At 45.1% G+C, this 27,235-nt stretch overlaps 1 protein-coding gene across 11 annotated transcripts; it reads left to right on the forward strand.

The window, feature by feature from the left end:
• The first annotated feature begins 327 nt into the window (after positions 1-327).
• Positions 328-27,235, forward strand: LOC125739679 (uncharacterized). 11 transcript variants are annotated; one of them, XM_049010039.1, is made up of 10 exons: positions 328-702; positions 16,797-16,915; positions 18,432-18,512; positions 19,551-19,621; positions 19,988-20,275; positions 22,338-22,376; positions 23,409-23,447; positions 23,764-23,799; positions 23,954-23,998; positions 24,900-27,235. In XM_049010039.1, the coding sequence occupies exons 4-10, from the start codon at positions 19,552-19,554 to the stop codon at positions 25,097-25,099; spliced, it is 717 nt and encodes a 238-aa protein (XP_048865996.1). In that variant the 5' UTR covers positions 328-702; positions 16,797-16,915; positions 18,432-18,512; position 19,551; the 3' UTR covers positions 25,100-27,235. The 11 variants fall into 11 exon arrangements, 7 of the variants coding, with proteins under 7 accessions (XP_048865996.1, XP_048865991.1, XP_048865994.1 ...); XM_049010032.1 differs by lacking the exons at positions 328-702; positions 18,432-18,512 and adding exons at positions 14,702-15,162; positions 15,468-16,558; XM_049010034.1 differs by lacking the exon at positions 18,432-18,512 and having other exon boundaries at positions 402-702.

A 27,235-nucleotide genomic window follows, 5' to 3' on the forward strand; every position in this document is an offset into this window, starting at 1 on the left:
AGAATTTCATGATGTTAAATTTGGTGACGTCATGCAGGACAAAAAACATATATACAATTCTCTAATTTTAATGGCCAAACAAACCAAACAAAAAAAAAGTGTTTGTATCCTTGCATAGGTTTTGTGATGGTGGATTCGTCAATTTCGGAAAAGTGAAATGAAACTGCAAATATTTACTATTGTCCATACACATTCTTCAGGTTATTTAAAATATATACTTGAAGAGCAGTTTTTTTTTCATAAGGAATTCAGTTTTAGATTCCTAGACTAGTACATCACCATCCATGCTGTTAGAGAAATATACAGTATTATTCTTGTCATTTTGTTAGTTGCCATTTCTTGGAAATAACACTATGCAGCAGCCTGATCTTAATTTAGCAATTGCAGTTCTGAAGAAACTGTCGCTTAAAAATTCCCATCCCATATAAAGTGACAAGTAATGTTGAATGTCATTTACATATCCTGTTTGTGTAACTCAGTAAACGAAACTGCAAGGGGAGTTTCTCTTACGAAGTTGGCTGTGTCAGGCTGAGAGGCTAACACCTCGAAATTTGGACCGGACTTCCCTTGCAGCAAATAAAAGATTGTCACAGCTGTCCGTGTTGTTCTGTGTTCAGAGACTGATTGGTTTTCAGCGTATATTTAGGGGGGAAATACCCAACACATAGAAGAAATTAACTGCGGAAGAGAAACACAGCGACGGTAGGACGACAGCTTATACGTATCTGTATGTCAGTCTATCCAGTTATTCATTCATCTGTCAATCATCCAGCTGTGTATTATCGTGCAGGGACATGAAATTTCAACTTGTATATTATGATGTGATGGGTGGTAACGATGTTAAAGTTAGTTTTCTATTCGCAGATTCCATCGAGTGTAGTATTCACGGCGGTGTTATGCCGAAAAAGGCATCCCTGTCGTAGAATGCATGCCTGTCTCGGGAGCGCGCACCGCTGAAAACAGCGAAACGAAAGCTCTTTTTTGTAATGCGTAGAAATGATCGTTCCTGTTTACTTAAACTCATAAAACGTACGTAACACATCACATGGCTTGATTGGCTGCAGGTTCTTCAGCAAGGCTCTTAACCCTCAGCTTTCTGTTTGTCCCACCAGATGGCTGCTTTTTGTAAACAACTTACTCTATAAATAGGGAGGTGTAAAGACAATTTCTCCATGAGTGTCAATGAATTATCTATTATTATTATTATTATTGTTGTTGTTGTTGTTATGTACTTGATGATGGGAGCTACACAAATCCAAAATCCAAGGGGATGCCTTTTTCGGCAAGCACCTGCCGGAAAAGGCATCCCCCTGTTAAAACTGGCTGTACTGCAGCTACGCTGCTGAAACTTGCACAGGTAACTTATAACTCTCTCAAATACAAAGTCCCAAAGGCACTTGGTGATGGGAGCTGCACAAATGCAAAATCCAAGGGGATGCCTTTTTCGGCAAGCACCTGCCGGAAAAGGCATCCCCCCCCCCGTTAAAACTGGCTGTACTGTAGCTATGCAGCTGAAATTTGCACAGGTAACTTATAACTCTCTCAAATACAAAGTCCCAAAGGCACTTGGTGATGGGAGCTGCACAAATGCAAAATCCAAGGGGATGCCTTTTTTCGACTTGCATTTCTTGGCTTTGTTTCCATAGTCTTTCTTTGCGTTTAGTTTGGCTCTTGTTAGCTCTTGTTTCACCTGCCTGCCTTTATTTTGACCCATCATTGTCCTTGTTACGTTTTCCTTTTGAGTTTCTATTATAATTAAGTCCCCTTGTTGTTTCTAAGGTGTGCTGTGCACTGCACCTATATCATGCCATGCTGTAACTACATCTTATACAAAGCACTTGATAATGGGAGTAACAGAAATGTAAAACTTTTTTGAAACTTGCACAGGTAACTTATAACTCTCTCAAATACAAAGCCCTAAAGGCACTTGGTGATGGGAGCTGCACAAATGCAAAATCCAAGGGGATGCCTTTTTTCGACTTGCATTTCTTGGCTTTGTTTCCATAGTCTTTCTTTGCGTTTAGTTTGGCTCTTGTTAGCTTGTCATCCTCAAAAAAAAACTAAACCTTAAGTCTATGGACATCATCCTAAGATGTTCAGATTACATATTTCACATTATTCATCCTTACCGAGTACCTAAAAACATAACTAAATTAGGCAACAGTGCTAAACACTTATCCAACTTAACTTATACAAGTAAAACTGATATGAATGTGAAACATTTTGACGTACTAGGTAGTGCTCTGGGACCTCAGAAGGGTACCGGGCCTCCCTTCCAAACATGAGGTAAAATGGGGAGTATTTGGTTGTCAGTTGTTTTTTGGTACGCAGGCCAAACATTACTGCATCCAAGTACTGGTCCCAGGTGTCCGGCTTTTGTCCCACCAGTCTACTCAGAGCTCTGGAAACAAGAAACAGAGGACCCATAAATATGAAATGGGTCAAAAAAAGTGCAAATTTAAACCTGTATTCAAGTGAAAACATCATGTGAAAGCTCATTTTATGAATAAAAAACCTTTGTATAGTGGAATTCAGTCTCTCCACCAAGCCATTTGTTTGGGGTGGTATGGGGCGCACAGGCTTCTCTTTATTTGGAGTTTTTCACAAACCCTCTTGTTAACCTGTGAATACACACACACACACACACACACACACACACACACACATAAACATTTATTTGGCGGCATAAACAAAATTACACAAAATGAAATCACACACACTGTTTATACTGTTTATATGCCTATATATCTTGCTTACATGTCATCTGCTAATTTGGGGCAGCAAGCTCCAAAAATATTCAAATTTGACAGCGAAAGAAACGAAGCCGCAAATATAAGAATTAGCGGATGTGAAGGGATGACTGTAATTATAATGCTTACTCAACCATTTATCAATGTCTGGAGACATACCAGGCCAGTAAAATCGTCTGCTAATAGCATCCCTTGTCCGTTTTTGCCCAGTGTGGGCCCCTATTGGGCTGTCATGAAACTCAATGAAGATGGCGTTGGCTTCTTCAGCACCAACAACCACCTTCGTTTTGAATGATTTCTCTGGCCCTTTTATATAATAAAGCACTCCCCCTACAAAAGGAACAATTACATCAATTAGGCCTTAATCCAAAATAATAATTCAGCGCAGAAATTTCTTGTGGGTATATGCATTTCAGTTTCAAACTAAATTTATGCGAGGTCGTTGCCACTTAATGTTGTATTCTAAAAAATATATATAAAAATGTTGTTCTTGGTGACGGTAAAGATTGCATTATTCTCACCTTCTACCACATATTTGGAGGCTTTGCGACGAAGTTCAGTTTTTTGTGCCTTTGACACAGCAACTGTGTACTCCTTCTTCGTCTCATATTCCAATATCTCTCTGTAAAGTTGAGGATCCATTTCTGATTTGAAAAGAACTTTCAAAACAAACTACTCTGAAGTATATGACACACTAAATTACCAACTCCGAGCACTGCTTGCTGGGTTAAAGTTGCAGAGCAACATAAAAGACAACCGCTTACGTTAGATCCTAAAGACCACACTGTATTTTTTTTACTCACAGCACTGTCACTAATGAGCAATATATTATTCTTAAAGGCAATTTATTATGCATGACTAAAATTAAGATGAACATGCTTAAGCATGCGTGAATAAAGAGCACAATATTATATACACCTATGTATACTCCTGGGGACCCAGATGGGGAACTGCCAAACTGCCAAAGAACTGCCAAATCTACGCAAATTTGCGTAAATTCCCTGGGCCTAACACCTACTAGCATCCCTGCTGAGAGTTTATTGGGCCATTGTCCTCCTGCTTTTGTTGTGCAAACACACCCATTACCTGTGAGGCCTGGCACATTTGCATTTTTTTACTCAGAGCAGCTAAAATCCAAGGCAGGCTAAACCTCTGTGTGTGACATGGAAACCTTCACAAAAGTCTGCCATATCTATACCAAATATCCCACACGCTGACTGACCTGCAAATATGAAAGACACACATTCACAAAATATATGGAAGCACAAGTCTGTTTTATTTATAAAAAAATTGAGTGTTTCAAACTTTGCAGTGTTTGCAGACCCAGTGACCTTCATCCCTGCATTTGGCGCAAGTGAATTTGTAACACTTTGCACTGGTAAACCTGCTGCGGTTTCTGTTGCAGTTCTCCTGTACCTGACACTGAGTTGTCCATACAAGTCCTGGCACAGCAGCAGCCTTCCTCTGTCCCCATAGCCTTTTGTGGCATAAATTGGCAATAGAGTTCCTTGGCTAGATGACTCAAAAATAATCTTCTTTTGCCTTCCCACCCTGTACATGCCTTGTACAGAACGTAGGAATTTGCCACCACCAGGTCCAGCATGTTGTAAAATACAGCTACTGGCCACCTGCATGTTGCTGCTCTTACGGAATACATGCGCGCCATTTGGTCCAACACATTTACACCACACTATAACAGCAGAGAGAGAGAGAGTCATGAGTGTATTTGCTTTTTTTCTACCTTCTTTCTATATAGGCCTGTATAGTACATATCAGAAAACATTGTAGCACTGATGTAAAATTATACACACATTCACATACCTTCATGTGGTTATAGTCTGTTATCGTGTTGGGTTTCCTCTTTCTGCCTTCACAGATTGCCACATCTTGGTCCAAGGAACTCAGAACACACACAATCTTGATTTTTTAGGTGCATAAATTGTCAAGGAGACACTGCCACTTCTAAGCACTGACGCGGAGAATTCCTCTTGCTGTGCAGTGTCCTTTGAAATTGGAGGAAGTTCATACCAAACTTTATTCCCTGTGCTCAGTAGTGTTGTTTTGCGCTGAAGCAGTCTGTGTGACAGTGCCAGTGAGGTGAAGAAATTGTCCGTTGTGACATTTCTCCCGTCATCCAGAAATGGCTCCATCAGACTCATGACCATGTTCTCTGCCAGCCTCTCCCTTTTCTGGTGACTGGGGTCCTTTCCCAAGTTAGGGGACACGTTGCAGACGTATTTGGTCTCCAAATCCGTGGCCATCCAGAACTTGATCCCAAATTTGTCCGGCTTGGATGCGATATACCAAGTGACATGGAATGGATCCACATCTACTCCACGTTGTCTTTCCACCGGTGTCCCTCAGGGCTCGGTTCTTGGCCCTCTCCTATTCTCCCTCTACACTAAATCTCTTGGCGAAGTTATATCCTCACATGGCTTCTCCTACCACTGCTATGCCGATGACACTCAACTCATCCTCTCCTTCCCTCCCTCAGACACTCATGTCTCCACTAAGATCTCTACATGCTTGGCAGACATCTCATCTTGGATGACCACTCACCAGCTAAAACTCAACACTAGTAAAACTGAGTTGCTTTACATCCCGGCTGACTCATCCCCCCTCCAGGACCTTGCGATCTCCTTTGACAACTCCCTGATCCGTCCTTCGGTTTCTGCTAGAAACCTTGGAGTTACCATAGATGATCGGTTGTCATTTTCCTCACATATCGCCAGTCTTTCTCGCTCTTGTCGGTTTCTCCTCTTTAACATCAGGAGGATACGTCCATTTCTTTCCACCCAGGCTACCCAGATACTCGTCCAGTCCCTCGTCATCTCACGCCTTGACTACTGCAACTCGCTTCTAGCGGGTTTACCACTGAGCGCCATCCGTCCCCTCCAACTGATTCAGAATGCAGCTGCTCGTCTTGTTTTCAACCTTCCCAAGTTCTCCCACACCACTCCTTTGCTGCGCTCACTCCACTGGCTTCCTGTAGCTGCATGCATCAGATTCAAAACACTGATGCTCGCATACAAAGCCAAAAATTCTCTGGCACCATCCTACCTAAAGGACCTCATCACACCCCGCTCTGCACCACGATCTCTCCGATCCTCCAGCACTGCTCGACTGGTCCCAGCTCCCCTCAAGGCACAAGGAAGACACTCATCTCGGCTCTTCTCTGTCCTGGCACCTAATTGGTGGAATGAACTGCCAAATCCTGTAAATGTAAATGTAAATATACTGCATGGACAACGAACCTTGGTCGAGAACAGCTGTACATCTATGTTCATGTGTTCTCCTGGAGTGAAACTTTCAGCACAGTTCTTGGTGAAGGCTGGCAGAGAACGTGGTCATGAGTCTGATGGAGTCATTTCTGGATGACGGGAGAAATGTCACAATGGACAATTTCTTCACCTCACTGTCACTGTCACACAGACTACTTCACTTTACTGGGCATGGTGAATAACGTTTGCCGTGAACTTCCTCCATTGGCAAAGGACACTGCACAGGGAGAGGAATTCTCCACGTCAGTGTTTAGAATGGCGCGCATGTATTCAGTACGAGCAGCAACAAGCAAGTGGCCAGTAGCTGTGTTTTACAACATGCTGGACTTGGTGGCCGTGAATGCCTACGTTCTGTACAAAGCATCTACAGGGTGGAAAGGAAAAAGAAGATTGTTTCCGATTCTTCTAGCCAAGGAACTCCATTGCCAAATACAGGGATGATGGTCACTGGGTTTTCAAACGCTGCAAACACAGACTTTGAAAGATAGACAGACTGTGTGGGACAGTAACCACTGAGACAAAAGGCAGAAAGATGACGAAGAGATGAACCTGGAACTGAGGCACGGATACATCAATTTTTACATGAACAGCCAAACATGCAAAGCTGGAGAGATCACACAAAAACAAAATTCACTTTTGGTGTTATAATTCAGTGATGGCCAATGAAAATGAAATGACATTTTATTCTGCATGTGTATGAGCATGTCAAAACCCATGGACCATGACTTCACTCAGCTTATGACATTTATATACAAACATGCATTGGACACTGAAGTGTTAGCATGTTTTCATTTTATTCATTTCATTCTATTAGCAACTTTTCATTCTATTTTCACTCAATTTGTTTTATAAATAACACAGACTTGTGTTTCCATATATTTTGTGAATGTGCGTCTTTCATATTTGCAGGTCAGTCAGCATGTGGGATATTTGGTATAGATATGGCAGACTTTTGTGAAGGTTTCCATGTCACACACAGAGGTTTAGCCTGCCTTGGATTTGAGCTACTCTGAGTAAAAAATGCAAATGCGCCAGGCCTCACAGGTAATGGGTGTGTTTGCACAACAAAAGCAGGAGGAGGACGGGGCTGAAGACCTGCGAAAATCACAGCAGGGGTGACAAACACCTTGGGACTCTCAGCAGAGAATAAAAACTCGGTAAATCTAGTGTTAAAATATAGAGCATTTTTACTGAAATTGTCTGGTTCCGCTTAGACGTAACTTTGGGAGTTTTGGGGAACAGTCATGCTGTAATCTAAAAAAATTAGGTCCATTTGGATTCAACTTAGGTTCTGGGGACCCAGTACCCACATTCACAACATGGTTCTTTTGCGGTCAGAGGTAGGGAAACATAGCGCAACATGTCCTCTTGTCCGCCCAGCGGGGGGGGGATTTCCCCGTTCACTGAGCTGGGCTTCTCCAAATTGGGTGCGATGGGCGCTCCTGCAGGAATATTCTGCGACTTTGCTTTTTGCTTGCCTTCCATCTGGGATTTCGCTCTTTCCACAGAACGTATGTGTTGTGTGCTGAAATATCCATAATGTTATAAAATAGGGAAGCAAAATGTTTTTCTTTTGCAGCTGTGGTTTGCAATGGGCTGGTTTATTGTATCACTTTATTTTTGTTTTTAGTTTTGTTACAATCTAGTATAATTTGTAGCTTTCTGTTTAGCAGCGAAAGCGTTTACTTTCTTGTGGAATGTGCTCATTAAAAAAGTTTTTTTTGGGATATAGAACACAGTTATTGTATTATGTGCAAATACGAACTTTGAAGAGTACAGCCGCCGCAACTCTGGGCGATTTAGGCGCACAGTGCATACTATCGTAAGGCAACGTTTGTGGTGGGAAAAAAACTAATCAGCAGTTTGCCCTCTAAGCCCACCACTAGATATTTCCAGCATTATTCATTTGGTAAAATTGTTTTCTCTTGCCTTCCCCGGAGGCTTCTCCATACATGTGACAACTTTATGGCAGTAATTACTCTGGGCACCTGACTATCTGGTTTCAAAGTTTTGGCTCTTATCCTTTGTCAGTGACCAAATGGTAAGATAGCAACAGATACTAAAAATTGCATCACAACAGGTAAGGACCAGGCACAGTTTTGTCTTTACACCTCCCTATTTATAGAGTAAGTTGTTTACAAAAAGCAGCCATCTGGTGGGACAAACAGAAAGCTGAGGGTTAAGAGCCTTTCTGAAGAACCTGCAGCCAATCAAGCCACACGCTGCCCCCCCCCCCGCAGAAAAACTTCATCAAGAACCAACTTCATCATTATATTTGCACTAACCCCATGCACGTCTAACTAATACAATTTAGAGACAGGTCAGTGTCATCTGAGCTACATGGTGCAACACTATTAATTAACACATTAATTAAAACGAGACCCAGACATTTTAAAAAGATTGAGTGACAATTTTTTTTTTCGTGAAAAAACAGTGTTGCTGTGCATCTGATACACACTTATAATGTAACAAGCTTTATATTGCCACGTTAATGTCTGCTGTTTTGAACTTTTGAATCGATATCAACAGTGACAGCCCATTAAGTAACAAAGCGTTTTCAGATCAGCGATCTGTTTTATTTGTTTTGTGTTATATATCTGTATTTTAACAAAATACAACGTCATGTGATGTGTTACGTGAGTTTTATGAGTTTAAGTAAACAGGAACGATCATTTCTAAGCATTACAAAAAACAGCTTTCATTTCGCTGTTTTCAGCGGTGCGCGCTCCCGAGACAGGCATGCATTCTACGGCAGGGATGCGTTTTTCGGCATAACACATGTGATATAAACATTTCAACTTGTTTATGACGTGAAGGGTGGTAACGAAGTTAAAGTTAGTTTTCTATTCGCAGCTTCCATCGAGTGTGGTATTCACGGCGGCAAAAGCTGCGTGCTACATACTGCACAATTTATAGTTAGACATATTCCATCCATCCATCATCTCCCGCTTAATCTGGAGTCGGGTCGCGGGGGCAGCAGCCTCAGCAGGGAGACCCAGACTTCCCTCTCCCCGGCCACTTCGTCCAGCTCCTCTGGGGGGACCCCGAGGCGTTCCCAGGCCAGCCGAGAGACATAGTCTCTCCAGCGTGTCCTGGGTCTTCCCCGGGGCCTCCTCCCAGTGGGACATGCCCGGAATACCTCCCCAGGGAGGCGTCCCGGAGGCATCCTGATCAGATGCCCGAGCCACCTCATCTGGCTCCTCTCGATGCGGAGGAGCAGCGGCTCTACTCTGAGTCCCTCCCGAATGACTGAGCTCCTCACCCTATCTCTAAGGGAGAGCCCAGCCACCCTGCGGAGGAAACTCATTTCGGCCGCTTGTACCCACGATCTCGTTCTTTCGGTCACTACCCAAAGCTCATGACCATAGGTGAGGGTAGGAACGTAGATCGACTGGTAAATCGAGAGCTTCGCCTTTTGGCTCAGCTCTCTCTTCACCATGACAGACCGATGCAGCGCCCGCATGACTGCTGACGCCGCACCGATCCGCCTGTCGATCTTCCGCTCCATCGTTCCCCCACTCGTGAACAAGATCCCGAGATACTTAAACTCCTCCACTTGGGGGAGGACCCCATCCCCAACCCGGAGAGAGCACTCTACCCTTTTCCGGCTGAGAACCATGGTCTCGGATTTGGAGGTGCTGATTCTCATCCCAGCCGCTTCGCACTCGGCTGCGAACTGCTCCAGTGAGAGCTGAAGGTCACAGCTCGATGAGGCCAACAGAACAACATCATCCGCAAAAAGCAGAGACCTAATCCTGAGGTCACCGAACCGGATGCCCTCAACGCCCTGGCTGCGCCTAGAAATTCTGTCCATAAAAACTATGAACAGAATCGGTGACAAAGGGCAGCCCTGACGGAGTCCAACCCTCACCGGAAACGAGTCCGACTTATTGCCGCCCATGCAGACCAAACTCTGGCACCGGTCATACAGGGACCGAACCGCCCTTAAAAGGGGGCCCGGTACCCCATACTCCCGGAGCACTCCCCACAGGACCCCACGAGGGACACGGTCGAATGCCTTTTCCAAGTCCACAAAACACATGTAGACTGGTCGGGCAAACTCCCATGAACCCTCCAGAACCCTGCTGAGAGTATAGAGCTGGTCCACTGTTCCACGGCCAGGGCGAAAACCACACTGCTCCTCCTGAATCCGAGGTTCGACAATCCGGCGGACCCTCCTTTCCAGGACCCCCGAATAGACCTTACCAGGGAGGCTGAGGAGTGTGATCCCCCTGTAGTTGGAGCACACCCTCCGGTCCCCCTTCTTAAAGAGGGGGACCACCACCCCGGTCTGCCAATCCAGAGGCACTGCCCCCGATGTCCACGTGATGCTGCAGATGCGTGTCAGCCAGGACAGCCCCGCAGCATCCAGAGCCTTGAGGAACTCTGGGCGAATCTCGTCCACCCCCGGGGCCCGGCCACCGAGGAGCTTTTTGACCACCTCAGCGACCTCCACCCCCGAGATAGGCGAGTCCACCCCCAAGTCCCCACACTCTGCTTCCATATTGGAAGGCGTGTCGGTGGGATTGAGGAGGTCTTCGAAGTACTCCCTCCACCGACCCAAAACGTCCCGAGCTGAGGTCAGCAGCGCACCATCCCCACCATAAATAGTGTTGATGCTGCACCGCTTTCCTGCCCGGAGCCGCCGGATGGTGGACCAGAATCTCCTCGAAGCCGTCCGGAAGTCGTTCTCCATGGCCTCACCAAACTCCCACACCCGAGTTTTTGCCTCAGCGACCACCAAAGCCGCATCCCGCTTGGCCTGCCGGTAGCCGTCAGCTGCGTCTGGAGTCCCACAGGCCAGAAAGGCCCGATAAGACTCCTTCTTCAGCTTGACGGCATCCCTTACCACCGGTGTCCACCGGCGGGTTCGGGGATTACCGCCGCGACAGGCACCGACCACCTTACGGCCGCAGCTCCGGTCAGCCGCCTCCACAATGGAGGCACGGAACATGGCCCATTCGGACTCAATGTCCCCTGCCTCCCCCGGGATATGGGAGAAGTTCTGCTGGAGGTAGGAGTTGAAACTCTGCCTGACCGGGGATTCCGCCAGACGTTCCCAGCAGACCCTCACTATACGCTTGGGCCTGCCAGGCCTGGCCGGCTTCCTCCCCCACCAGCGGAGCCAACCCACCACCAGGTGGTGATCGGTTGACAGCTCCGCCCCTCTCTTCACCCGAGTGTCCAAAACATGCGGCCGCAAGTCCAACGACACGACTACAAAGTCGATCATCGAACTGCGGCCTAGGGTGTCCTGGTGCCAAGTGCACATATGGACACCCTTATGCTTGAACATGGTGTTCATTATGGACAGTCCGTGACGAGCACAGAAGTCCAATAACAAAACACCGCTCGGGTTCAGATCGGGGGGGCCGTTCCTCCCAATCACGCCCCTCCAGGTCTCACTGTCGCTGCCCACGTCAGCATTGAAGTCCCCCAGCAGAACAAGGGAGTCCCCAGGAGGAGCGCTCTCCAACACCCCTTCCAAGGACTCGCATAAGCGCAAACAACAGTCAGGACCCGTCCCCCCACCCGAAGGCGGAGGGAGGCTACCCTCTCGTCCACTGCGGTAAACCCCAATGTACAGGCGCCCAGCCTGGGGGCAATAAGTATGCCCACGCCCGCTCGGCGCCTCTCCCCGCGGGCAACTCCAGAGTGGAAAAGGGTCCAACCCCCCTCAAGGAGACTGGTTCCAGAGCCCAAGCCGTGCGTCGAGGTGAGTCCGACTATATCTAGCCGGAACTTCACAACCTCGCGCACCAGCTCAGGCCCTTTCCCCATCAGAGAGGTGACATTCCATGTCCCTAGAGCTAGCTTCTGCAGCCGAGGATCGGACCGCCAAGGTCCCCGCCTTTGGCCGCCGCCCAGATCACCTCGCACCCGACCCCTATGGCCCCTCCCATGGGTGGTGAGCCCATTGGAGGGGGGACCCATGTGCCTTGTTCGGGCTGTGCCCGACCAGGCCCCATGGGTGTAGGCCTGGCCGCCAGGCGCTCGCCATCAAGCCCCACCCCCAGGCCTGGCTCCAGGGGGGGGCCCCGGTGACCCGCGTCCGGGCAAGGGAAAACGTGGCTCCAAAATTTTTCTCATCATAAGGGGTTTTTGAGCCGTACTTCGTCTGGTTCCTCACCCAGGACCTGTTTGCCTTGGGTGACCCTACCAGGGGCATAAAGCCCCAGACAACATAGCTCCTGGGATCATTGTAACACGCAAACCCCTCCACCATGATAAGGTGTCGGCTCCAGGAGGGGTAGTTAGACATATTGAAAATACAAATAACGTATAAATAAGCAATTTTTGAAGTATTAAATCAGTGTGGACCAGGATAATGTTACCTTTTCTATATAGTTGGGTACCTGACGTGTACTGAGAAGTTCATATTTGCCTGCCCCAGAGAGGTTTAAGGTATTAAAATGGGCATGGAAACCTGGCTTCTCATTCACACCTTTGTGCACTATAGTATGACATTCTTTGTTTCCATCTGATTTTTAAAGTATTAAATCAGTCTGGACCAGGACAATGTCACTTGTTTTATATAGTGGGATACCTGACGTGTACTGAGAAGTTCATATTTGTCTGATTAGGAGTGGGAAAGACGTTTGCGTTTGTCTCGTTTTCTTATAAAATACACGCATAATATTACTGAAACTGCGCAGCTATGTACTTTCCTCAAAGTGGTAACAAGCCAGTAGAATCTTGTTAATAAGAATCGAAAGCCAAATGAACTTCTGGAGGTAAGCCTCGCTAAATGAGTCCCCTTACAGGCACAATCGCGTTATTGCATTCGGCTGCGCAGCATTTAAGGTGGACCTGAAAATCCGAATAAGGAGCTGCGAATAAGGAGCCAACTTCAGCCTCGTTTCTAAAATCCGGAAGTTTTAGTTCAGTCCCGTCCTGAGAAGGAGGGACGGTCTCACTTAAGACGCATTTTTAAAGGTAATTAATTAACATTCCTTTTATTCCATCTTCAGAAGGCCAAATCTGTAAGTGATATTAACTAGGGGTGTTCCGATTGATGGGTTGCCGATCACAATCGGCCGATAATTGCTTTTGGAAATTCTATAACGGCCGATATAGAAAAGCCGATCAGATGACGCAAAACTCGCGAGACAATTTTTTTGCGCGCTGCTAAAAGGGCTTCAGCGGTCCGCAGACACTGACCATGGAGTAAAAACTTCAAAAGCCACGTTGTTGGAAGCGGTCCAGAAAAGATTCCATGACATTGAATCTGAGCGCCTGTATAGCATCATTACAACCCTCGATCAGAGGTGAGAGAACGTAATTTATACATTCTTCCCATTCGCGTGAGTTGCGGTGTCGCTCAGAGCGAATTAAAGGGCAGGCAAATTGAGTATTGAAAACGTTTCAATTCAGAATCAATATAAACTGGAACATCCATCCATCCATCCATTTTCCAAACCGCTTATCCTACTGGGTCGCGGGGGGCCCGGAGCCTATATCGGAAGCAATGGGCACGAGGCTAAACTGGAACATATATATTTTTATTATTCTAGTAGGCTCTTTAATCCATATTGCAATAATCTTGCAAGAATTCATCTTTGCTCTAAATGATTGATAAAAGGAGCTATTACCGAAATGAATAAAGTGTTATTGTGTTATTCCTTAGGCTCGTATTTCCGTAGTTAAATAAATTAGTTAAATTTATTGTAAAAATAAGCATATATATTTGGGAGTATGCTAGCATAACCTTAGAAATGCATTAAATAATAGAACATTTCTTTATCAAATTAATATTATAATTTCTCTGTGCTGTTGCATATTTCATTTCTAAAATGGATCAATGTAGCCAGATCACTTAAGTATTTCGGATTATGATTTTTGACAAATTCATATTCAGTTCAGATAAATAAAGTTTTTCTTTTGTTTTCTTCTTAACAAAAAGGTACAAGGACAGATTTTTCCCTGACACACTTAAGCCCCAGATACGTGAGCTGCTTTCTGATGTCCTAGCCACTAGAATGGAGCAGCAGGATGGTGAGGCGAGTTTGTCTGCAAGCGGGTCAGAACCCCCAGAGAAAGTACCACCAACTGGCTCCTTGCATGCTATGTATGCTGAGTTCTTGGATGGAGATCAGGAACATGGTGGCAGTGAAATCAGCAGCTCAGTATCGTTGCAGCTGAACCTCTACCTATCAGAGCCAGTTATCCCACAAAATGGACAGCCTCTTGTTTTTTGGCAGAACAATAAAAGCCGCTTTCCTGCTCTCGCACAAGCAGCACGAACCTACCTCTGTGCCCCATGCACAAGTGTTGACAGTGAGCGACTTTTTAGCACAGCGGGAAATATTATAGATGAGAAGCGCAACAAGCTGTCAGGCAAAAATGTGGAGATGCTTATATTTATTAAGAAAAATCTGCCCTTGATGCTTAAGAAGTAAGCTACAAATCTTTATCCACCCTTTCATTCTCTAGCTCACTCTTGCTCTCTCTGCCCCTCTCTCTACCTCTCTAAATGTCCACAAAATCTGCCTGAGCTTCTCAGAAAAAAGTAACTACTTCAGAATTTATCATTAATTCATGAAAGTGCAGTTGTGGTTCTATTAGTTAACTGCCTTTCTTCTTGACATCCCAAGAGATGTGAACTTGCAATGGCTTGTTAGGCCTGCCCTGAGAAGTGAATTAATGTTGCAGATGGGTAGAAATAGATATAATAGAGATATAAGTTTTTTGTTAATTGTAGTTTTTTATTATTATTTATTTTTGTTGTGCAATTTATTACCTGTGGTCCTTAAAGCAAATTAGAAAAACTGAGTGCTTACTTTGGAAAACTGACTTGAAACAAAATTTTGACTATAGCCTTTTTTGTTGCAGTGTTGAACTTAAAGTTAAAGTACTCTAAAGTGAAAGACTCTGTTTGTTCTGTATGTTATTTCATTTAATTTTATACAATCTACTGGAAAGTTATATTTGTCAGGCTCTAAGCTGTTCCCAATTACTAACCAAGCACAGGCTGCTATGTTTTAAGTTGACATGTTGCACATGTTGATTGCCAATAAATGCAGTTGTCAATTCATGATATTCCTCTTCTTGTAATTTCAATACTTAGTTTACATTGTTGTTAGATATAGGTTAATAAATAATGCTACATGATAAGGCTTCAAGTAGACCCTGTAATCGGTGATTGGTATCGGTATCGGATGATACAGCTTCTAGTGATCGGAGATCGGTGATCGGCCCCAAAAATCCTGATCGGAGCACCCCTAATATTACACATGTTAATAATACATGTTCGTAAGAATTATAGTTTGTGCTAGTATGCAAATTTGTGCAGAAATTATGTAAGACACATTTTATTTTGATTTATTACAGTTTCACATTTTCTTCAGTAAAAAGCTAGGTACGACTAAATTACAGTCTTGGTGATTTATTGACGAGTCTTTAGTTGCTGGGTATATGTTCGTAAAACAAAGGCCAGAATAGATGTTGTGTGTTCTCCCTCTATTTCCAACGCCCCTGGTTACATGTATAGTAACCATTAGAGAGGTGGAATGGAGTTTCTAGATGAAAAACTGAAGGAGGAGAAAAATTGAATTAAATATAATGGGAGGGAAGTAAAGGGGTGAAATAGAAGGGATGAAAGAGGGTTAAATGGATGTAAGTTGAATATTTTTGAGCTGTACACTGGATTTCTTCATCAGGTTTGGAGGTTTTACGTTGATGATTGAATGGGAGCATTAGTTGGTCGCAGAAATGCAATGGGCATGATTATAGGGAAGTATGAATATTATCAGAATAAAGGTGCTGTTTAATCATCTCTAAACCAGAGTGTTTCCCCTTCTGTCCATCAGTTACTGGAGTGTATATCTGTGTGATTGTGTGATCCAACATAACTTGCAATAATGTGACAAAGGCTCTGCATTTTAGTGAAATTTTGCTTTAAAATGTTAACAAGAACACGATTTGAAGCATGGATCTCCCATTCAACCATTGCAACACACATTACACATGCTTTGTTTAAATCACATATACAGAACAGGGGAATAAATCACACTCCAAACTGATGTGCAGTATTAAACTGTGTAGCAGTATTTAATATTTTAATCTGTAATACTGTTGTTTTGAAAATGAATGAATACAAGGGAAATATAGATAGATAAATGGATGGATGTACATTATTGATCCTGACTAGGAAATTGATTTTGTTAAATCAACAAGGTAGTTCAAGTATAAAACATGAATGTACAATATGCAGCCTGCCGTTTAAACAGTGACCATATACACAAATGAAATTTGCCAATGAAAAACATTGAAGTACAATATGTAAGATGGATTCTTCACAGTAAATAATAAACAATTAATAAATGCTGACAACAGATATAACATAGAGGCTGTGGCAGGGAGCCAAACCACACTGTGGTACACTGAGCATCTAACAGTCAGGGTTGAGCTGTGCAGTCTGATGGCTGTTGGTAAGATTGATTTCCTGTATTGCTCTTTATGATAGTGGAGCTCAGTAAACCTATTGGAGAAACTGCTGCACCGTTTCATCAGTAGGTCATGAAGAGGGTGAGCTGGGTTTCTTTAATGTCATCCTATTAGTGGCCGTTTTGATGGAGTCTATGTTTTTCCCAGTATAAGATCTAGTTATTCAGTTAATAGATATTGTGTATTTAACTTAAGCTGCTCTATTTCACTTCATATTTTTGACAGATGAACTGTGAAGGTTTGAATCTGCATTGCCTGACAAAATGCCGTCTCTAAGGATCATTAGTAATTTGAACTCTATTTCCTCTGTTTCCAACAGAGTCTATTGGTGCCTCCACTGTGCTTCATAGTCTATAGGGAAAACCTATTGAAGCTGGACTGCCTTAACTATGCCAAGATGGACTTGCTGGTTCCTGGCCCAGATGAAAGAGGAGGGAGGTATGAGAATCCGTCTGACCATCAGCACTGTCCACTCTGCTGCTCTGGCAGTTCGCATTACTGCATATGTGTGTTCATCAGCTTGGCGCACATCAATGCTTCCTGGCCGTGACATGGGTCTGCCTGTCATCACTTCATAGACTCTCAGTCTGATCTCTTTGTTAAGTGTTACTTGGATGCTACGGAGCACAACAGGCAGAGCTTTTGGCCAAGGGGGTCCCATCTGATGACTTTGATCTCTGATAATTTTGATCTTTGATTCCTTGATAACACACGCAATTCATTCTTTCTCTTTATCCTGATGCGTTTGGTGTAGTGGCCACTGAATGTCCATCACACGAGACACATCCTTACAGAGAACTGAATGTCCACTGCAACGACATAGTGTGTAGCTACACTGTAAACAAAAAAAAATACCTTAAAAAAAAAAACAGAAATATTCTGGCAGCAGGGGGTACCAATAAAATACTGTGAAATTATATTAACCAACTCATAAAAATATGGTATTTTTTCACAATTAAAGTTTTTTGTAGTAATTTTACATTAAATTATGCCAATTCTATGTCTCATAATACTTGGATTAAGTATTTCTTTCTGACTAAAAAACATCAAATCAATAAAAACAACAGATTTCATTTGAAAACTTCAAAAACTGCTATAAAAAGGTAAGTATAATAATTACAATATGCTGTCAATGAAATGATGACACATGAATTGAATCTACATTTTGTTCAACATTCCAGAACATTGTCAATTTTTTTTTATATGTACCTATTTTTGCATACAATATATAGGCCTGTTTGTCAAAATCGCAATATGAAATATCAACATGAAATTGTGTCGTGAATAAAAATTAAAATCATTTAAACACCACAAAGATATCTTGAAAAATAATACTGGTCTACAGTGATTTTGGTACCAACGATGTCTGGACGGTTTTATATTAAGTTTATGGTGCTGATTAAGAATATGACTTCGGTTTTGCCAGATTGGCTCTAGTTTCTGAGCTATTAAGTTAATTAACGCAACACGTTTGAAAAGCATTCAGAATCTCAAGAATATTTTTATTTTAGTTACAACTAGTAAGTAAACAGTCTAATATCATACAAAAAAGAAATTAAAAATATCAAACAGTGACAGGAAAAAGTTATGTATGATTTGATTAATTAGTACAATATTAAATAGTTATTTATTGTTATTAATATCAATGCTTCAAAAAACGCTGTTTATGCGATTTCCTTTTATGTGTGTCATCAGGACAATCACATTGGAGACTCCAACAGTAGTCTGCCATCGTGTGTATGTCCCCTCTGCCTTGATATCTCTCCTCTGTCACCTTCATATCCTGGTGGAACCTCTCGCTTGTTCCTCTCTGAGGTCTCCAAGGTTATCTGGAAATCTGTTTAAATGGCTATGGAGATAGTGCATCTTTATGCTCATTTTAACTAAAATTTCTGAAGTTAGCAAGCATATCTTGCACCAGTTCTTCATAAATGTCTGCTTTGTGATTACCTAGGTAGTTCTTCACAACAGAGACAAAACTCTTCCAGGCCGAAGCCTCAGTGTCATTTATTTGTAATTCCAATGACGATTAAAGGTAACACTTACCAGCCAACTTGTAACTTTGCTATGCTAGATATGAGATCTCCTAAGTCTTTTCTGTGTTTTGTTTATTACAGTTTCATTCATGGATTTTCACCTGCCAAATAAAACACGTAGCAGGAAGAGTACACTGTTTATTATAGTATACTGTACACTACTGTATAAAAATTTACAAATGTACTAAAATGTTATAAATGGTGCAAAAGTGACATTAAAACACTATCTATAAATGGTTGACACAAACCCTCTACCAGTAGAGTATGCTTTACATATCGGTAAGGATTGGCTCCTTGCTTATCAACCAGTTCGCTTAATGATTTGGTTATTGGAACATAACTCATTTGTTAAGTGAGGAGTGTCTATACTACCATTTTAAAGATGTAATTAATCATGATTAATCACAGTGTATTATTTTAATTAGCTGGATTTTTTTTAATCGATTGATACCACTATGAATAATATAACCCGAGTCCATGGTTCATGGATTATAAATGAAAATGAACACACAAAAAAGAAAAATGTGACTGTTTGTGATGCAAAAAGAGCTACAGAAAGAAAGTAGTTGCTTTTCTTTTTTTAGTGACAGTAGCTTTAAAAAATGCCTGAACATGCAGTTTTGCCAATTATTGTAGTTTTTCTGCAAAAAGTCACATAGAACTGCATAAGTTGTATCACAAATTTTAAGAAAAGCTGCAAAAGCGTTTTGGGGCATCAATCACAAAATAAATGCGCAAAATCTTGTAAGATTTGTCAGTGTTGAAGACTTGATATTCAGCCAGGTTATATATTTATATCAGTTAAGTCTCTGCCTGGGTTAGTTAACTAAGGTAATTACTTACTTGCATGGATTTTCATTAATCTATATGACTGACACTGCAGATGATCATGATGTTATTTTAACGTTATTTAAATGTTACAGCGTCTGACCCTGAGGATGCAGACTGCAGACAGCTGGGCTGAGTTTGTATTTTTATTCCCATCCTTCATACCTGTGAATCCTGACCTCTTTCATCTCGATCTTCTCTAACTGCAGGATGATGTTCAGGTTTCTGCTGATCCTCTGCCTTGGTCACTGTCTCCCTGCTGTCTTAGGGGCAGATTCAAGTGGGTAACAGCCTCACACTGACCCTGTGTGTAATTAACTGTGTATGTCAGTGCTTCTCTGCTTTGTTAATTAGACAGTGGTGTGAGTGTCTGATGGGGGTGTCTGCTGTAATATTCCCCTGTCGGGGAGGGGGGTGTACGGTCTCTCACTGTCTCTGTTGCGCTGTAAAGGCTGTAACTTAACCAGCTGCTTGTTTACTCTATCTGCTGTATGATGTTATTTAAGATGAAGTTAAGCTGTGGTATGTGATTAGTGCAGAGTGACATGGTACAGTGAATGGACCAATCAGTGCGGTGAACTGGCACTGTGTGTAAAGTAATTGTTATAATAATCCTTTTTATTTCTTTATTCTCTATATTAATGAGGTAACGACAGTCATGTCGGAGACACTGTCATGCTGCCCTGTGATGGCCCAGCAGCTACAGACACCAATGAGGTTCATGTTATGTGGATGTTTGAAGGCAGACCTGCCTGTGAATATGAAAATGGGACCTGGTGTGAAATTGGTCATCATGTGAATCGAACTCGGCTTGGATCCATCCGACAGAACAACTTCTCTTTGGTCATTAATCCTGTCAGAAAAGAGGATGACGGGGCGTATGTGTGTCGAATCAATGGTAAAGTTATACGAATCATTCGCCTCAATGTTGACGGTAAGTGACCCTTCTGATGGTTCCCCTTCCCCTTAAACCCCCTGAGACCCGTCTCTGTGGGGCAGAGCCTCCTACAGCTCAGTCTGCCCCCCGACCTGCATGAACAGAACCGTGACCCAGAAGCTGAGAGCAGTAGGGATCCCTCTGCAGGCCGCCTTTATCCCCCGGCCCCCAGCTCTCTGCAGGCCGCCTTTATCCCCCGGCTCTCTGCAGGCCGCCTTTATCCCCCGGCCCCCAGCTCTCTGCAGGCCGCCTTTATCCCCCGGCCCCCAGCTCTCTGCAGGCCGCCTTTATCCCCCGGCCCCCAGCTCTCTGCGGGCCGCCTTTATCCCCCGGCCCCCAGCTCTCTGCGGGCCGCCTTTATCCCCCGGCCCCCAGCTCTCTGCAGGCCGCCTTTATCCCCCGACCCCCAGCTCTCCGCTGGCCGCCTTTATCCCCCGGCCCCCAGCTCTCTGCAGGCCGCCTTTATCCCCCGACCCCCAGCTCTCCGCTGGCCGCCTTTATCCCCCGGCCCCCAGCTCTCTGCAGGCCGCCTTTATCCCCCGACCCCCAGCTCTCCGCTGGCCGCCTTTATCCCCCGGCCCCCAGCTCTCTGCAGGCCGCCTTTATCCCCCGGCCCCCAGCTCTCTGCATGCCGCCTTCATCCCCCGGCCCCCAGCTCTCTGCATGCCGCCTTTATCCCCCGGCTCTCTGCATGCCGCCTTTATCCCCCGGTCCCCAGCTCTCTGCGGGCCGCCTTTATCCCCCGGCCCCCAGCTCTCTGCGGGCCGCCTTTATCCCCCGGCCCCCAGCTCTCTGCAGGCCGCCTTTATCCCCCGGCCCCCAGCTCTCTGCAGGCCGCCTTTATCCCCCGGCCCCCAGCTCTCTGCAGGCCGCCTTTATCCCCCGACCCCCAGCTCTCCGCTGGCCGCCTTTATCCCCCGGCCCCCAGCTCTCTGCGGGCCGCCTTTATCCCCCGGCCCCCAGCTCTCTGCGGGCCGCCTTTATCCCCCGGCCCCCAGCTCTCTGCGGGCCGCCTTTATCCCCCGGCCCCCAGCTCTCTGCGGGCCGCCTTTATCCCCCGGCCCCCAGCTCTCTGCGGGCCGCCTTTATCCCCCGGCCCCCAGCTCTCTGCAGGCCGCCTTTATCCCCCGGCCCCCAGCTCTCTGCAGGCCGCCTTTATCCCCCGGCCCCCAGCTCTCTGCAGGCCGCCTTTATCCCCCGGCCCCCAGCTCTCCGCAGGCCGCCTTTATCCCCCGGCCCCCAGCTCTCCGCAGGCCGCCTTTATCCCCCGACCCCCAGCTCTCCGCTGGCCGCCTTTATCCCCCGGCCCCCAGCTCTCCGCTGGCCGCCTTTATCCCCCGGCCCCCAGCTCTCTGCAGGCCGCCTTTATCCCCCGGCCCCCAGCTCTCTGCAGGCCGCCTTTATCCCCCGGCCCCCAGCTCTCTGCAGGCCGCCTTTATCCCCCGGCCCCCAGCTCTCTGCAGGCCGCCTTTATCCCCCAGCTCTCCGCGGGCCGCCTTTATCCCCCGGCCCCCAGCTCTCTGCAGGCTGCCTTTATCCCCCGGCCCCCAGCTCTCTGCAGGCCGCCTTTATCCCCCGGCCCCCAGCTCTCTGCAGGCCGCCTTTATCCCCCGGCCCCCAGCTCTCTGCAGGCCGCCTTTATCCCCCGACCCCCAGCTCTCTGCAGGCCGCCTTTATCCCCCGGCCCCCAGCTCTCCGCTGGCCGCCTTTATCCCCCGGCCCCCAGCTCTCTGCAGGCCGCCTTTATCCCCCGGCCCCCAGCTCTCTGCAGGCCGCCTTTATCCCCCGGCCCCCAGCTCTCTGCAGGCCGCCTTTATCCCCCAGCTCTCCGCGGGCCGCCTTTATCCCCCGGCCCCCAGCTCTCTGCAGGCTGCCTTTATCCCCCGGCCCCCAGCTCTCTGCAGGCCGCATTTATCCCCCGGCCCCCAGCTCTCTGCAGGCCGCCTTTATCCCCCGGCCCCCAGCTCTCTGCTGCTACCCTGCATCTCACACTCACTGCTGCAGCTCTGAGTTACAGGCTCACACTGACTCTGCTGCTTCTGTCCCTCTCTGTCTGCAGGAGACGGGAAGCCTGAGGATGCAGTGATGCCCCCTGGAGGTCAGTGCAGGTTTATTTAATGTGAACGAGGCAGTTACTCCCCCTGGGGGTCTGTGCAGGTTTTTTTTAACAAGGCTGTTACCCCTCAACCCCCCCAGTGGTCTGTGTAGGTTTATTTACTGTAAATAAGGCTGTTACCGTGTCCTGACCCCATCTCTTTTAGCCATGTCCTTGATGACAATGCACTCAGTTGTCACTGTGACTTGTCAGTGCTAATAGCATAGTACGTGTGTTTATTAAGTGATATGAATGTGATGGGATGTTACAGGCTCCCTAATAGATGTGTGTGAGCAGCATGCAAACGTGTTCAGAGGTCATGGCTGTATGACAGGGTTTGGCACAAACAGGAATAAACCAGAGATGTTCAAGAGTCACAAAATTAGAGTCAGAGTCAAGTCTCAAGCTTCCATCATGATTCCAGTTTGATGTTAGTATTTATCAAAATTGTAACCACTTATTTGTTTATTTTAGTAACTAATGTGACTAAATGGAATCACCACTTTAACAGTCAAAAACTGATTGTCTCATAGTTCCTTAAGCTTATATACATTTTCATAGTAATCATGCTTTCAGATGGCTTTGAAGCAAGTACTTTTCTAATGTGGATTTTATAATAGTTCCTCAAAAACATTATGATGAAGACATAGGCAAACTTTTATCAGGATTAGTGTGAACAGTTACAAACAGCCCAAAGAGGGTCCAAACATAGCAACAACAATGAAATATGTACACAAACACACACACACAGGTTTGTAGTTATATCTTGGGGACTCTCCATTCATTTCTATTGGTAAACCTGTAATCTCAGCATGACGACCTTAACCCCCCACCCAGCCCTAACCTTTACCATAAGTAACCAAACTAAATACAAGACTTTTGTCATTTTTACTTTTCTGATTGCATTCACAGATCTTTGTGGGGACCTTGAAAATGGTCCTCACAGCATAAAGAACAGGTTTTTATCACATGTTGGGGTGCATTTGGTTACAGGCTCAGTCTGACTCCGCTGCTTCTGTCCCTCTCTGTCTGCAGGAGGCCGGAAGCGCAGGGATGCAGGGACGGCTGGCGAAGGTCTGTGCAGGTTTATTTAATGTAAATAAGGCTGTTACCATCCCCAATCCCCGACCCGTGGTCTCTGACCCCCCCAGTCTAGGCTTCCGTCCATGTTTTAGCCGTGTCCGTGACAATGCATGTTTAATAAGTGATATGGATATGATGGGATGTTACAGGCTTCCTAACGTACATGTGTGAGGTCAGCATGCAAACGCATAGCCAGTGTTCAGAGATCATGGCTGTATGACAGGGTTTGGTACCAAGAGGAATAATCAGGCTCCAGAATTCACACAGTATCTGCTGATTTTATCTATTTTTTCCCTCCTGGATCCAGTATGTAGGCCATACAGAGAGAGAGAAGATCCTCCAGGTGAGTTTGTAAACATGCTTCTGCTCCAGTGTGATTCCTGCATTAGTTTAATTTGATTTATTTTACATGTTACTGCTTCTTAGTCATCACTGTTATGGCAGTAAGTGGTCATTACAGTTTGGACAAAATTAGCTGATTTGCTTGTTTTTACCAGGGTCAGAAACCAAAGACAAACAGGATTTTGATGAAAACCTTTCAGGTGAGTTTATCCCCTGTGTGATAAACATGCTTCTGCTCCAGTGTGATTCCTGTATTAATCTGATGTGATGGTAGATATTTATTTTACATGCTACTGCTTAGTAATCAATTCTTATGGCAGTAAGTTGTCACCATGGTTTGTACAATATCAGCTGATTTGCTTGTTTTACCAGGATTAGAAACCAAAGACAAACAGGATTCTGATGAAAACCCTGCAGGGGAGTTTATACCCTGTGTGATAAACATGCTTCTGCCCCAGTGTAGAAGCTGCTGTCTGTATCCAAGTTATCTGCTTCCTATCTCTGTATGAATAGTTATTGACTGAGTTATTAGACAGACACTAACATGTCATTAAACTTACACACCAGCCTACAGCACCTACCTACCTCTATGGTGGATTCTTAATGTTTATTAGTAATGATAATTATTACCAAGTTGTCACCCGGTCGGGATTAAATGGTCCCACCGGTCAGACCAGTAACAACGCGGGTTCTGACCCATCAGCTGAGGGTGAAGCTGTGAGAGGGTCACACTGGTGATGCAGCGCCCCCCAGTGCCCACAGTTCACAGCAGATACACACTCCTCACAGCTTGGCCATCCTGCGCTATTAGCATTTAGCCTTTCATGAGTGATACTGTGTCAGACTGGCTGTTCAGGGCCCCGCGGGCAGGGTGTCTAACGGTGTGTATCTGAACCCCAGGGGACCTGCTGTTGTACCCCTGAGGAGGGTCTGTAACAGCTGCAGAAAGGGGTCAGACGGAAAGCTGCTCTGGGTCGGGCTGTCAGCTCGGTGATGTGGCTCTACTGGCTGCTTCAGTGATGTTTTACACTGACTGGGGATCGAGTGTCTGTGTGAAAATGAGTCGGGACACTGACTGATCTCTCTGATCTCTGCCTTCAGGAAGAAAACGGGAGATGATTGGAGTGACCGTGTTGTTGATGGTGACTATGGCTGTAGCTCTAGTGTTGTTTAAAAGGAATCGGCAAAGAGCTAAAAAGCTGCCTGATCTGGGACCATCTGAAGATGCCCTGATTAATGGTGCCTCTGTCCATGCTGGGGAAAGCAGTGCTGATAAGAAGATGGAGGAACCAGCTGTGTGATAAAAAAGGTCAAATAATACAGTGGAATCAGTTGGAGGGGACAGATGGCGCGCAGTGGTTAACCCGCTAGAAGCGAGTTGCAGTAGTCCAGGCGTGAGATGACGAGGGACTGGACGAGTATCTGGGTAGCCTGAGTGGAAAGAAATGGACGTATCCTCCTGATGTTAAAGAGGAGAAACCGACAAGAGCGAGAAAGACTGGCGATATGTGAGGAAAAGGACAACCGATCATCTATGGTAACTCCAAGGTTGCGAGCAGAAACCGAAGGACGGATCAGGGAGTTGTCAAAGGAGATCGCAAGGTCCTGGAGGGGGGATAAATTACTTCAATCTGCTTTGTAGCTTTCGCTCTCATATTATCTGTATAATGCATGAATGTAATGTTAAACTTAATAGGGTTGGGACTATTGATAAGGCAGCTAAATAACAGGTGGTTTAACCTAACAGACATGCCCACATTGTGAGCACCAGTTGTGTAAATGTCTACCAGCCATAAAATGGCTTCTGAATTGTTGCAGTATTTTCGTATGTCTGGGGACCAGAAAATATAAGCCGTTTTCAAGCAGCTTCAAAAGAGTTTTCCCTTTTTCGGCAAACTGTCATCGGCACCTTCCGATCTCGCAAACAAAGCCAAACCCACAGGGTCAGCGTCATAACAGCATGTAGCGTCCAGGGAGAAGGTCAGCACACTTTGGGCTAAAGGCCGTGCTGCTGCGGTGGATGGTGTACCTACAATATTAACATAGCTGAGAGAGGCACTTAATAAAGTAAACAGACTGTCAGCCGCTGTGTATAAAGAGAGTCAGAAATACTGAGTGATAAGTGACTGGTAAATCAGATGTGTTAAATAAAAGACTGAATTGTACAGTGCAGGTTTGGATTTAAATGATGATAATGTCAATAATTTTTTTAAGATTTTACTAAATTTACTCCCCCAGCCCTGAAATTTAGCAATATATACATATATAATATTTATTTCTGACTTATTTAGTATAAATACTGCTTTTTTCTAGGACGCTCAGTGGGTCTCACTGTACAGTAGGGTTGTTGGTTTGAATCTCTGAACTCTGGTGGCGCCACATACCTTAAATTTCCTTAAATTCTTCTAACTTGTGCCTTTATACAACTTTATCCCAGAAGCCTTTTTAAAGCACTTTCCCAACCAGGCTGATTTCTTTTTCAGAATCTTGCACTACTAACTGTGAAATCTTCAAAAGACAGCTGGAGGTAATCAAAACCCCAACAGTTTGTCAGATGGGGCAGTTAGCCTAGTGTTTGATCTGGCAGCTGATTGGTTGCATCAGAGCCAGTTTAGAAAGGTGCATTATATGGGGCTGATGTTGGAGTTAGACTCCGCCGAGTCCGTTGATGAGGAAAGAGATGCACACTGGAGGCCGAGGATGGTTGTAAGTCCGCTCTCTTTATTCCTTGCACAGATCGCGATCCGGGAGCCACACTCAGATGCACAAACAGTACATACCTGAGGAAGCTCAAACTCTATTGTCTGTGTCTGGCTTATATAGCCCGTCTGGGCGTCTGCTGGTCTTGTTATTTTCCACTCCCGTGAAATACAACTCTATTTTGACATTTGCCTATTGCTAGTCCCAGTAGGTCAAGAGTAAGCATAATGTCACAACAACCCTGCAACACACACCTTCTGCTTTTTCTGCTACACCACAGTCTAGGGCGAGGCCCCCTCCCCTGCCTACCCGCAAGTTGGTTCCTATTTTTTAGTGTGACAAAGTTTAGCACAAAGCTTGGCCCCCCTTCACTTGATCACTTTACTCAACCAGGTTTTTCACTAATTGATTATAATAATTGTCCAAAATGTTTTAAAATGTTATTTTCACATTGACAATGAGGGCTATGATGTGTACCTACAGCTAAAAAAAGAATTGGACCAAAGCTGTAGATTTTAACAGGGTGATTGACTTTGTATAGGCACTGTATGTGTATGTATGTTTAGATCAGCTTTTCTCAACAGCACCCACTGTTATCACTGCATTTCATTAATATCTTGCTGCACACATATGAATGTTAAGAAGCTTGAAAAAATTCTGATTACCGTCTTATTCTCCAGTTGAAAAATGCACTTTTGCTGATTTACATAATAAACTTCCTCTGTTTTTGACTGTTT

This window comes from Brienomyrus brachyistius, chromosome 4 (assembly GCF_023856365.1).
Source record: "Brienomyrus brachyistius isolate T26 chromosome 4, BBRACH_0.4, whole genome shotgun sequence".
NCBI classification, from domain to species: domain Eukaryota; kingdom Metazoa; phylum Chordata; class Actinopteri; order Osteoglossiformes; family Mormyridae; genus Brienomyrus; species Brienomyrus brachyistius.

What these genes read in the sequence shown, in the direction of transcription:
- LOC125739679 (XM_049010033.1), top strand. An exon ending in CATTCGCCTCAATGTTGACG is followed by an intron (nt 20,276 to 22,337) that starts GTAAGTGACCCT and finishes CTCTGTCTGCAG; the next exon opens with GAGACGGGAAGCCTGAGGAT. An exon ending in TTTTGATGAAAACCTTTCAG is followed by an intron (nt 23,999 to 24,899) that starts GTGAGTTTATCC and finishes CTCTGCCTTCAG; the next exon opens with GAAGAAAACGGGAGATGATT.